This window comes from Phoxinus phoxinus (genome assembly GCF_949152265.1).
Source record: "Phoxinus phoxinus genome assembly, chromosome: 20".
NCBI classification, from domain to species: Eukaryota; Metazoa; Chordata; class Actinopteri; order Cypriniformes; family Leuciscidae; genus Phoxinus; species Phoxinus phoxinus.
This window is the reverse complement of record NC_136895.1, coordinates 22,619,494-22,633,314: the sequence shown is the minus strand read 5'-3', so window position 1 is coordinate 22,633,314 and position 13,821 is coordinate 22,619,494. Positions and strand designations below refer to the sequence as shown.

At 34.8% G+C, this 13,821-nt stretch overlaps 1 protein-coding gene across 1 annotated transcript in view; it reads left to right on the top strand.

The window, feature by feature from the left end:
- LOC306988936 (NACHT, LRR and PYD domains-containing protein 3-like) overlaps positions 1-12,245 on the top strand; it is a 35,944-nt gene extending 23,699 nt beyond the window's left edge. Inside the window, exons 13-17 of the mRNA XM_079594162.1 lie at positions 1,548-1,721; positions 2,426-2,599; positions 2,699-2,872; positions 10,786-10,944; positions 11,345-12,245. Coding sequence (XP_079450288.1) covers positions 1,548-1,721; positions 2,426-2,599; positions 2,699-2,872; positions 10,786-10,944; positions 11,345-11,348 — 685 coding nt within the window. The 3' untranslated portion in view covers positions 11,349-12,245. The remainder of the gene's footprint in view (positions 1-1,547; positions 1,722-2,425; positions 2,600-2,698; positions 2,873-10,785; positions 10,945-11,344) is intronic.
- Positions 12,246-13,821: the final 1,576 nt, after the last annotated feature.

Genomic DNA, 13,821 nt, shown 5'->3' with positions numbered 1-13,821 from the left:
AATTTTTATTTTTATTACCTTTAATAGTAATGTTACAGTAGCTGGTAGTGCGATTTCCTCATTTGATTGAGTCAGGGGCGATTGACAGACACAAAACCAGTAAATTGATTTTAATAATTATTTCAGTTTTTGACTGTTGAAGGAAACACATTACATTATTCTGATATATTTTTTATTCAGTTAATATATGTAGTGATTTTCGAATGACAAACTACTATCAGACATGACAAGGGGTGTAGGTTTTGGAGGGGATGGGGGAGGTAAACCCCCCAATAACCAAAACAAGCAAGCAATATTTGTAGCTTACCATGGTTAATGTAAACATAGAACCGGGCCATTAGTTATATACATTTCGCATTCAGAGATTTTATAAGCACAATGTTCCCGTACGAATCAAACGGACCAATTATCTGTGTATTATGACTGAAGTCCGGTTTATTTGACTGTGTACATGAGTGCCGCTCGCGAATCACTGCTACTCTACGACCGTTCACCAATGCGCTACAAAAGTATGATAAGATTCGCTCGAGCCGTTCCTATCGCGAAGCTGGTGATAAAATGTGCAACCCATTTGAGTTCTATTGTGAATTTACCGCTTTAAAACACAATGGAGAAAGTCAAACATGATCTAAAACAGCCACATAAACCAAAAAGACTGATGAAAAGAGGAGAAACATCATCCTGCACCAACATAAATTAGAAAGCTTTTTAAACAACTCATGACCAATCTTACTAGAATTTATCAAATTCTATTGTATTTATTGTGGTGAATTTTGACTAACTTGTAGAATTTGCAATAGATTATCTGTTAAGATAATAGATTTTTCACTAAAGATTTACATTACAACTGTGGCATGTGTATAGTTTCTGAATGTGTAGGTTGCTATTTTTCATTGCAAATGCTATAGATAAAAATAGAAAGATAAAAAGTTAACATTGGCCTTATGGTAATGAGGAGACATCAATGATCTTACCTGTGATTATGTACTTATTGTAATAAATGCTAATAGTTAAATAATTACCAGAACAACCTTTTAGGCCAAGTACAAGTTAGAATCAAGAGTACCTTCTTGAATTATTAACTAAACAATTTGTGTTTTCTGCTAATAATGACAAATATTAGAAAAAACCTGGCTTTCAGATATGCCAAGAGATGACAGGAAATTAACATTTTCAATATAAGAACATTTTAAGTAAAGTTAGTTTGACCTACTATGGCGCTTTGATTTAGAAAATTCTGTCAAACGGATAAGTATTAGCTTAAATAAAATAAAATACATTATTATCCTATGTAAACAAATAATTGTTAACTATTACTTTATTGCAGTTATGTTATCAATGCATGTGTGGATTATACCACAAAAAACTATTTTGCAAAAACAAACAAACAAATAAGTAAATCTCATGAGAGAGCATGCCCCGGGACCCCGCTAAACGGTTGACACTTCAACTCCTCCCAATGTTCAAATCAAAACTACGCCCTGCACAAAAAAAATGAGTGGGCCATCATAGATCTGAGTCACTTTCTTTTCTCTTTCTGTCTTCAGTCTGTGTGGATGCAGTATGACAGAGGAACAGTGTCTCATCCTGACTTCAGCTCTGAAATCAAACCCATCACACCTGAGAGATCTGAACCTCAGTGAGAATAAACTAGGAGACTCTGGAGTGAAAAACCTCAGTGATCTACTGATGAACCCAGAATGCAAGCTGGGAAATCTAAAGTTGGTAACATTTTACTGTACAGCAGTCACTGTGTTGATTAAAGTTTAAGGTTTAGTTTATTTTAAGACAGCAAGTAATAGTGTTTATGGCTGTGCACCTTCTGTTACACTTTATTTTAAATGTTTTTTAACTAGTTAGTAATAAATCTTCGTGTACCAGTATATATTTTAATTTATCTCACAAACTCCTTTTCATAGTGTAGCCAAGTCAATAGAGGGCGCTGCTGAGGGTATTTATATTAGTCATACAAGTGTGCTGTGGAAAGAGCTTTTGGTGTATATTTGTGCATTTAGTGTGCTGTGTACGAATTTTGTAATTTATTTTTTGAGGGATTTTGTATTTATTTATTTTGTGTGTATTTTCTTTTTCTTAAGTGTTGTTACCTAAAAGTGTTAAAAAGTACCTCTATAGCCCCATCACAATAGACATACAATTCAATATGTCGTTTAACCTGACTAAGGTCTATTGCGTTAAAGTTGAACAATTTGATACAATGTACTGATTGTGTAAATGTCGTTCTGTAGAAATCTGCTACGATAAAGAGTAAAGAAAACTGACAAAATATATTGTTGAAAAATGATTGAGAAGAATCAACATCTTCCAGCACACAGAACTAGTGTGACACCCTTAAAAACAGAGTATCAGAAATTAAACTAGTGCCTGATGTAGCATTTCAGTTAGTCTTTTCTCTTTCTGTCTTCAGTCTGTTTGGATGCAGTATTACAGAGGAACAGTGTCTCATCCTGACTTCAGCTCTGAAATCAAACCCATCACACCTGAGAGTGCTGAACCTCAATAAGAATCAAATAAAAAACACAGGAGTGAATCACTTATGTGACGTACTGAAGGATTCACACTGTAAACTGGATATATTGTGGTGAGGAAGAATAATTTAATCTAAACGAAAGGCAAAAGAGTTTTGGTATTTGACTGAAACAGAATTAAGACTTTGTTTGTCTTATTTCTCCCATTGAAGGTTAAGTTACTGTGATATGACGGATAAAGGTTGTTCTGCTGTGACTTCAGCTCTGAAATCAAACCCATCACACCTGAGAGAGCTGAACCTGTGCGGGAATGAAATAAGAAACACAGGAGTGAATCACTTATGTGACGTACTGAAGGATTCACACTGTAAACTGGAGAGATTGAGGTCAGTAACATTCACATACATCAATCATACAGTTTGTTGACAACCAGAATAATACTTTTACCGCCGTCGTTTCCACAGTGGTAAAATTGGGGATGTGTATTTGCTGCATTTTACCGCTAAGAGGCGCTATAATCACAGACTTTGAAAAGTGTCAGTTTATTCTCTCTATTGCATAATCTGCTGCGACTCATTGAGAACTGTGGTAGCCGATAAATTCAAGTGAAACATTGTAGTTAAACAAATTCTTAATCACATTACCCAAATTACAGTACAAATGAACTGAAAAAAATGTAGGCTTCTATTATTGGATCACATTTAAGCAAAGTAGGCTAAACGTTAACATTGTGTGCCCAGTTTTTCTATAATTTAGAAAGGCTACGCATGTCAATAGGTCATGTGTCTTATACTTTGTGTTATTTTAATTTGTTAGTAGATTTATTTACTGAAACATAACAGTGAAATAAATTATACTAAATGGTTGTAAAATTAAAACATTGTCAGGACTTGCTAACCGATGTCCGTCGGCAGCATTTGTGTTTAAGCATTCTTTATTATATCAAGAATTCAATAGGCTTACAGTAAGTTGTTATTAGCATCGTTTTCTTTAATAAATAATGAAACAATTTCAACATAAAACACTGCAATATAAAAACGTTACATTAATGAGGCTTTGCATGAGCATAAGATTTAGTTAAGCTCATGCTCTTAACACAGCGTTCAGACGATAACTGTGTGGTCTACACTTCAACGTGTGCCTCGCGGTGCTTCAAGCTTTCTGAGTTCCAATCTCAGCGCTATAAAACATCTTCATAATTTTGGCACTAGTTTAATATTTGTCAAAAACAATTTTTTTAAAATGTTCTTTTATTGATTCGAAACACTTTTCATAGCTTGTTATTCATTGTCTGTCATTTTTATTATTAGGCGTTTAGACGATAACATGTCTTTTGTTAACCGATGTTGGCCGACAGCGTTTATGTTTTACCGTTCTTGATGCTTAAATAGTAACATTGTTAAATATTCAATAAAAATAAACATAAGACTTATTCATGTTTCTTTGTTATTTATTTGTATCGATTGCAAAAATTAACTAGATTAATCACACTTTTTTCAGATTAATCACGATTAATCACCATTAAAAAACCTTACGACTCTTTGCCTTCATTTAAAACTTTAACTAATGTAAGACAGCTCAGTCTGCTCTTATGAGGATACTCGACAAAACGGACATTTTTGCATAATTGCGTGTTGGTGTTCGTTCAACTTCAAGCCAAAAGAGAACTTGATCAATTTGTCTTGGCTTGAATGGTTTAAAATCATTTGTATGAATAAAAGAACCTCATATAATGTAACGCCAGCCAAAGGCAGAAGCAGATGTAAATTCAGTCTTTCTGTTGGATAATATTTGTTCCTTAGTGTAAAATGGAAATGCATCGTCATTTTATTTTATAAATATAAGCAAAAAAACAATATGGTGTAACAAAGTTTTAGAAATCTCTCTGCATTGATAATAATAAAAAATTACAATAGCCCATGTTTGTTCGGGATTTGAACCCTAAATTATTGAAACCTAAGTTCTACCACTCGACCACGAATTTACTCACTGAGAAATGTTCAGTTGTCCAGCAGTCAGTGTGTTCGCTCACACGAGAGAGACGCTCTTTTCATTCGTCTCATTCCTCAATAGAATAGTCAAAATAATCAGCATCATTGCACCTAATTAAATTTAGCTTGCGTTAAATTTAACCAATTCTGTTGTAGCCTAATAGGCCAATTTAAAAAAAAGTTGTTTTTTTCCCCAACAGTTTTTGTTTTATTCTGCTTTTTACACATTCATTCAGCCTCATTTTAAAAAGTTTTTTTAACAAGACCTTGTGCTGTTTTTTTTTTTTATAAACCGATATCCTGCAAACAGAGATATATAATAGTTCATACAAATAATAGTCTATATGTGTGCTATATGTAGACTAATTTGTATATGATCGTTTGTTTAAAAAACATTATTTATTTAATAATTACTTTAACATGCAGTTTCAACTCCACCAAATCTGTGTTTGTTTCATTATTGTACAGCAAATGTCAATAGCTCTTGTTTTAATTTTTCATGTTTGTTGTAGCCTTATTGGGAAATTACTGTAGTTGTAGTATTTCATTGGCATTAGCCGCACACTTACATTTTAAAATACGGCAATTTCTGCCATTTTGCAAAATGTCCCTTTGCGCCACCTGGCGGTTATTTCGCGAATTACTTTGAAATGCGACTGGTTTATTTTTGCCGCAGGGTAATATTCTGGTTGGCCACCAACTGTAATTCTTAAAATCACATGTACAGTTTAAATAAAGACACTGAGTTCACAGTTTTGGTGAATTCCAATTGTAAGTGAGCATCCTTATGCCCTTCTTACTCTGATAGTCCTTGAAATGGGGACTTTAAGGGCATCAGGGCTTTTGCGTGTCGTAATGAAGCGGTTTGGAACACACTTGGTAAAGACAAAGACAATGTAATTTCCTCATTATCTGCACTTGGAATGTTACCATGACAACACAGTATGGCGTCCAGCAGCCCATTAGCTTTTCCTACATTAACATTCTTACATCAATATGGTGCGTTGCTGCGTTCCCTCTCTGCTTTCAAATTTATAAAAACTTGCCATATCTTCTTTGACACTGGTATAGTCACATTTACCTTACATGTCTACTATTTAAAACATTTCTGACCTATTAACTTATTTAAACTTCATATGAAATTCAAGATGAAAATGTGTGTAAGAGGCCTATATATTACAAACAAAACAACTTGAATTATTCTGATCATATGTTTACTCAAACTCTCCCGTCATCTGTCTTTAAAATGAATCACGAGGACTCGTCACCCTGGGTCACATGACCATAAATGATAAAAATATTACCCTGTGGAGTGAGTGAGACAAAAGTCAGGAACAGCTCGGCAGCCTTTATACTCTTTTCAAGGTCGCATTCATCAGGGCTTCTTTCCGCTATGCATTCCACAGATTAATAGACCCATTGTTATACAAGTTTCTATTAACACTTACAGTAGCTGACACTAAAACCACCAAAAGTAAATGCACTCTGACCTCTAGGACCAAAGGTCCCTTCCCAGCTGTTCCCAAAGTGTCTCACTCCTGCACGTTCACAGGTATACAAACACAAATATTATCTCTCGTTCAAATACACATATTTCTCGTTCACATACCACAATATGAACATAAAAACATGTGACTCTCATTACAATATCTGTTGAAGATCAATGAAAAAAATGTTTCCTATTGTAAAGTCATTCAATGTGTAACCAAACCGATCCATCGTGCAGTGCACACAGCAACAACTGAATGTCGTGTAGTGTGGAAAGAACAGTGATCTGACCACTTTAAAAATCATTAGAGTTGGGGTACTCGAACTCGGACTCGGACTCGAGTCCAGTCTCGAGTCCAATTTTGAATGAACTCGGACTTGTCACGCACTCGGATGAATTTGTACTCGGACTTGACACGGACTCGAGACATTTTAGACTCGGAAAAATGTCCGAGTCCAGTCGAGTCTGGGCACTGGATGACACAATATTATTCAAAAACGAAACGAAACGACGTTGTTTCAGCGTTGAGCATGGTAGCCAATCACAGTTAAGTGCATAAACACAGTGGCAAATCAGAGGCGTTTTAGAGTCAGCATGCGAAGAATTCGCTCAAAATGTATGTTCAGAATCAGCACGAGCTTTATCCTTTCGCAAATCCCCTCATAAAAGACAAAGTCTCTCAGACGCAATATAAATAAGATATTCACTGTGCAGTGCGGACAACTTCAGTCAGTGTTTATGACGAGAGTTTTAGGGAGAGTGCAGAACGCGGTAAGTGATGGCTTAAAGGGAGCGCTGTTGACAATCTAAATAGTTAATTTTTTTCATACTTCTAATCTAGAGGACCAGTGGTTACGTTCACACTGTAAATTATAAAGAGTGATAACTGCATTTAAATGTGGGGTTGAATCCACTTAATTTTTGTCCTTTGAGTCATGAAATTGCGATGATTTGACACATAGCAACATAAGAAACTTGATAACCATAGCAACATTTTGGCGTCTAATAAGTTGTCATTTTTGTTACATTTACACTTTAGTCATAAGTTTACATACACCTTGCAGAATCTCCAAAATGTAATGTTTAATAAGACGGATCATACACACATTGTTTCTATTTAGTAGCCTACTGCACTGAAAAATATTTTTCACATAACAGATGTTTAATAGCCTAAATAAAATACAAACACAAAATAAAGACAGATTACATATTACATATTAATATTGTGTCATTACCTGAATGATCCACAACTTTTTTTCTTTCTTTTTGTAATGGTTGTTCATAAGGAAAAGTCCTCCAGCTCCTTACATTCTTTGCTTTTCCAGCATCTTCTGCATATTTGACTCCTTACTAGCAGTGACTATGATTGTAAGATCCATATTTCCACACTGGTGACAACTTAGGGACTCATACACAACTATTACAAACCCTGCAAACATTTAGTGATGCACAAGAAGGAAGCATCCGTTAAGAGCCAAGGGGTGTAAACTTTTGAACTGGATCATTGGTGTAAATTGTTCTTATTTGTTTAAAAATGCATTCATTAATTTAGTCCAACCCTTCAGAGGATAAAGGGTCTTTGTGAAAGGTCAATTTCAAATCATTTAAATCTTTGTGGACTCGGCCGGACTCGACTCGGACTCGGATGTTAAGGACTCGGACTCAAGTCCGACTCGGCCCTCTTTGGACTCGGACTTGGACTTGTACTCGGTTGTTAAGGACTTGGACTCGACTCGGACTCGACAAAGGTGGACTCGGACCCAACACTAAAAATCATGTGTGCTTCGTACCACCCGAGATAGGAACGACTAAAATAATAAAAATGTTTAAAGCTATACTATGCATTTTCTTTTTGTTTATTTAAAAAAATAACATGTTATTAATCTGAGAGTGCAAAAAGATCAGTCTTCCAAACTGTGGCTTTACCCAAATACACTTTGATAAACCTGTAATATTGAGCTGTATTTTAGAGCAGTTTGTATGGATTTCATGGGAAATTACTTGCATCATACACACTTACACAGAGAAAAGTAATAACTCCATTAGTTAGTTTTATTTTTCACCAATAGAGGGACAAAAGTGTAGTGTAGCGATAAAGAGATACTCAACCCAAAACTGAAAGTTTAATCATTTACATTCCTTAATGTCATCTCAGATGTATATGAGTTTATTCAGATGAACAAGATGTTTAGATAAATAATCTGTCTCTATGTACTGGACCTCCAAAGATGACGCTTCATAAATCACACAAAGCACACAGCGGTTATCCATACGACCAGTTGATAAAAAGAAAAAACGATAAGTGTTTGTGAGGAAAAATAGGGTAGAGTAGGGGAAAACGCCCCCCTGGGGTAAAACGGCCCCCACCTGTTTTTCCCAAAATAATCATTAGAGAAAGTCAAGATACATTTTTACTGTTCCTATGCACTACGTTGACAACGGGGATATACAAATCTCTATGGAGAAGTTGACACCAGCGACGTATTTGAAGAGAAGAGGATTACATAAGTGCTATAATTTTTAGATATTAGTAAACAAGTGTTTACGAGAATATTGTTCTGCAGGATATCTCAGTGATGTATGATAGATGAATAGTGAAGTATGTGGTTTGAGAGCATATGTTATTTGTAACTAATATAATTATATATATATATATATATATATATATATATATATATATATTAAAAAAAAAATTAAAGTCATAGCTTGTGGGGTAAAACCCCAGGGGGCATTTTCTCTCTATCATAATTACTATAATAACATATTTATGTCTATCAAATCATTTGTTTTGCACTTAATGCAGTATACCTAGGTGGTAAAATCAAAATATTTGAACAAAACATGAAAAAATGACCTCAAGTAAGCATTATAGCTAGCTTTCTAGCACAGTTAACTGATGGAAGGTGGTTAGGTGACCCAATGATAAAACATAGTGGCTTTTAATGCATTTATTGAATATATTTCACTAAATATACTAATTTATAAGTTTAATATTTATTTAGGGTTTTCTGTTTGTTTATTTATTTATGCATGACAACATATGTTTACAAGGCTATATGTTATATGTATAAATATAAATGTTAAAAATTTTGGACATTCCTGAAATAAATATCAATATGCATGTTGAATCAACATTGTTGATACATTACTTGCCTTTTACTTTTAGAGATTAAAAACTACAACACCCCTTTGTACAAAAATATTTTCAGTCAAAATACTAATTAATTATGAAGGCTGAGCAATTTTAATATTTGGTGAATAACTCCTGCCATAGTCACTCAAAACTTTCCTTAAAGGAACACTCCGACTTTTTGGGACTTTAGCCTATTCACCTTATCCCCCAGAGTTAGATAAGTCCATACATACCTTTTTCATCTCCGTGCGTGTTATAAGTCTGTTTGACGCACCCACCGCTAGCCTAGCTTAGCACAAAGACTGGATGTGAATGGTTGCAGCTAGCATACTAATCCAAATAAGTGACAAAATAAAACAAACATTTTCCTATTTACATGTTGTGATTTGTATAGTCACAGAGTGTACAAAAAACAAAGTCACATGAGACACAGACATATTTTAACCGTATAAATACTGGGAACTATATTCTCTGAAGGCGAAGCACTGCTACTTGGGCGGAGTGATAACTGCAGCACCTGAGACGCGTCGTTGTTTCTTCTGTCAACAAAACCAACGTGACCTCTAGCTCCGCTCAAGTGTTACTGGGACGACAGAGCGCGTTCGAGGCAACAATACTAACATTACAGGGGATACATGGAGCCCGTAAACAACTGCAATAGTAGTTACCACCCTATTCATATAATAGTGTCACTAACGTTACATTAGATCTAAGCACTGTTACAGTAACGTTAGGCTAAACATTTAAAAATATAACGGAACACTTACCGCAGCCGCTCCACTTTGTCCTGTATGTGATATCGATGGGATGGCTGTATTCCATTTTTTGAAAATAGTCGTCCTCAGTGAAATGTACCGAGCAAACATAATGTCCCTTGATAATCTCATTAGGTGTGTTTTGATCAATATCCAGAGCAAGTAGCCATTTCTTCATCCGGTCAGCGTTTTTAGTTGGAATTCTATGAAACATCATGGTATTACCTGGTCTCCCTGTTTATTGTCACAGCTCTTTACAATACAGCGAAAATCCATGATTGTAAACTACGCTTTTACTATTTATAAATTGCTGACTCTGTTACCCAAACTCTGAACGAACTCTCTGCTCCTCACCAGCGCGTCTCAGGTGCTGCGGTTATCACTCCGCCCAAGTAGCAGTGCTTCGCCTTCAGAGAATATAGTTCCCAGTATTTATACAGTTAAAATATGTCTGTGTCTCATGTGACTTTGTTTTTTGTACACTCTGTGACTATACAAATCACAACATGTAAATAGGAAAATGTTTGTTTTATTTTGTCACTTATTTGGATTAGTATGCTAGCTGCAACCATTCACATCCAGTCTTTGTGCTAAGCTAGGCTAGCGGTGGGTGCGTCAAACAGACTTATAGCACGCACGGAGATGAAAAAGGTATGTATGGACTTATCTAACTCTGGGGGATAAGGTGAATAGGCTAAAGTCCCAAAAAGTCGGAGTGTTCCTTTAAGGGGGGCGTTTTCCCCCACTCTACCCTAATAATATTTTAAACTTTTCAAACAATAAACCATCATATCTATAAACTAACTGTAACCTTGTGTGGAATATCTCTTTAACAAACACTTCAACACTTTAAACTAAGACACTTTATACTTTATACAGATTTGTGATCTGGTGAAAGTAAGATGATCTCTGTCTGTTTGTCTCGTTCAAGCCTACAGGACTGTGGCATTACAGATGTTTCTGCTTTAACTCAGTCTTTGACAAACTCAAATGCACTGCAGTTTTTAAAAGAGCTTGATCTGAGAAACAATATGATCAGAGACTCAAAGCAGCTCAGAGACGTGATACGAGACTCAAACTGTACACTGAGGTGAGTAAACATCAGTGATGTTAAAATACTTTCATTAATCTCTGACAGTCTTTCAATATTTGTGCAAGGAAAATATAATTAAGTTTTATTGAAATAATGTGGGCAAAATTTAAATTGATTGAAAACCAGTTAAGCACAAATTCAAAAGCATTGGTCAATCACAGTCACCTGACAAGAAAGTTCAGACTTCAGAAAAATCATGGATGGATCTGATTGTGAAAAACCGTAATGCTCTCTACCATGATGTGCTACATAACTTCTAGTAAGGTTAAAACGCTGTATAATGCAGGCCAGAAAAGAAGTTGGCGATGTCACTTCGTAAAGAAAGAGTACACAAGTGATATTAATGATTACTGTTGGTTTAGTACTCTTACAAATGATCATTTTATTTTATTTACAGGTGAAATGGATTGAGAAGAACTTGGTCCGAGCTGAGATGAAGCAAGAATAAAGACATATTTGGTATAAGGCCTACAATCATGATGATATTGGAATTAAACTCCTCCATATTGAAGCAATTCAAATATTGCTATAGTTTTAATTGTAAATGAAGTGTGACTGTGGTTGTAAAATTGTATATTTTAATGTGTTACTGACATGCCAAGGGACTACGGGCGGAAAATAGCACTTGTGCTACAACCTGGCACAATACATCTCTCCTTGTTTTTATACAAGGTTAATGTTAATTTGTGCATTGTCCCTGTTTAAATACATGAATCTTAATATAATCTTTAAAGTAGAATACGGTTCTTCATCTTCACCAGTTTTTCTTTTCATCAGATAACTGTCATAGCAACAACTTAATCACTTACATTTTATAAACCTAATGCACTTTATTTCTTTATCCACTCATGGTTTTTGTCAGTCTTTTTGTTAATAAAATATTTTTTATTGCACTTGTGTCTTCCTTGTGTTGATAATACTGTCAGACACAGTTATCCACTGTCTCATAAATCCTTTACGATTGGTCAGCTGACAAACTCCCTCCAGTTTACATAATGTTAGTTTATTCTACAATTCTCCTTGATTGTTTGTAAGTTAAGTTAATGCAATAGTTAAGGTGAAATTCCCCAGCTGGATCCCTGGGTTAAGTTATAACTGTTCATTTTGCTTAACTATAATCTCTCAATTTTCATTAAACACAAGTTTATGAAGGTTATGAGGCAAATATTCTGCCTCAAATGTTTCTCCTCAGGACAGTTGGTGGTCAAACTGAGCTCAACAGTCTTCAAGACTGAAGTTACCACTGTAAGTCTCTCAGTTTTAAATGTAAAGTTGCTTGTTATACTAAAAGATAATAACGAAATGAAAATTTCTGAAGCCGAGTGGCTTTCAAAAATGTATTGCAATGGGATTTATTACTATTTTTTTCTACACAGTTCAAACTGCAACAGGTTACGAATTATTTTTATTTTTTATTTTATTTTTAAACAAAGATTTATGAAATGGGAAATATTGTATAATTGAATAAACAGTAAATAAGAGAGATGTTCATTGTTTATTAAAATGTAAGTATTAAACAAACTGTTAGAAATGTACATTTTAGAATATAAAGTTTTAATGTATCTATCACTGTCATTAACGATTCAGTTGAGGCTAGTGACTTTCTCTAGAACAAGTTAAGACAGATTTTATCAGTGTGTTAAGGGGCTGTGATGGTTTTGGGGATCTTTTGGTTTGATTTTTTGTGATTTTTGTTCAGGTTTGTGCTTTTATTTTCAAGTCTTTGGTCTCCTTCCCTGTTTGAAATAAATTATGTTCTATTTAAATTATAGTATTTTTCTATAAGCAGCATATACTGTAGGATCTTTACCTTATTGGGGAAAAGAGAGCACAAAGCAAATAAACTGAGAAGTCGTTAAATCTTATTGTATGACTGCGTTTCCATTAACTAATTTACACAAAATGTTAAAATGGTATTACATGCATTTTGTGAAATATTCATTGCTACAGAAATTGTTTATTTAGCCTACTTTTATCTACAATGTACAATTGTAAATATTTTTTGTATTATTTACCTGAACTACTATTTTTTAAACCACGATTACTTAACTGTAAATAGCGGTGTTTTGTCAGATAGTCTTTTCAAACGAGTTAAGGATTAAATCAAAATTCCCCCTCTCTGATTACCAAAAATTCGATGAAAAATAGGCAAGTTTATTAATATAGCACCTGCAATATTTCGTACAAAATAGTAATTCAAATTGCTTTATATAAAAGTGAAGGGAATTAAATAAAAATAGGAAATAGAAATAAGAACACAAATTGATATAAAATATATTTAAAGAATAAATAAATGCCTACAGCGCAACAGGATGCAGTAAATACGAAAAACGGTTTGTAGAAATGAAGCTGAAAGAGTTAAACTCAGTGCCGAACATAAGAGGAAAGAAATGTTGAAATATAGGCCTACTCTTCATATTGCTGAAGACTTCAAGCTAATAATATGAACAGTGGACTTACTGTAATAAACTGATATGTTGTGTCTCTAGACGGCGCCGTTCTCATGTCTACCAGACAGAAATACTTTTTATTAGGGCCCAAGCCCTGAAAGGGCGCAGAGCCCTATTGTTCTTCTAAGGGTTTTTTGTTATTCTTCTTTATAATAATTTTTTTTTCAAGGTTTTTGCCACTTTTGGGGGCCTTAACGTGCTCAAAAACTCTTGAAACTTTGCACACTGGTCAGAACCCACGGCCATTAGAGCCGGACTGAAGCTGGTACCCGGGCGTGGCAGGGGGGCTCGACAGCGCCCCCTGGAACGGGGTCCGAAAACTTGGTCCATAAATCAAACACGCTTGCATGAAATAATATGAAACTCGGTACACTTATAGATCTCACCGGTTCATATATCCTTCATGCTCTGACTTTTTACCCCA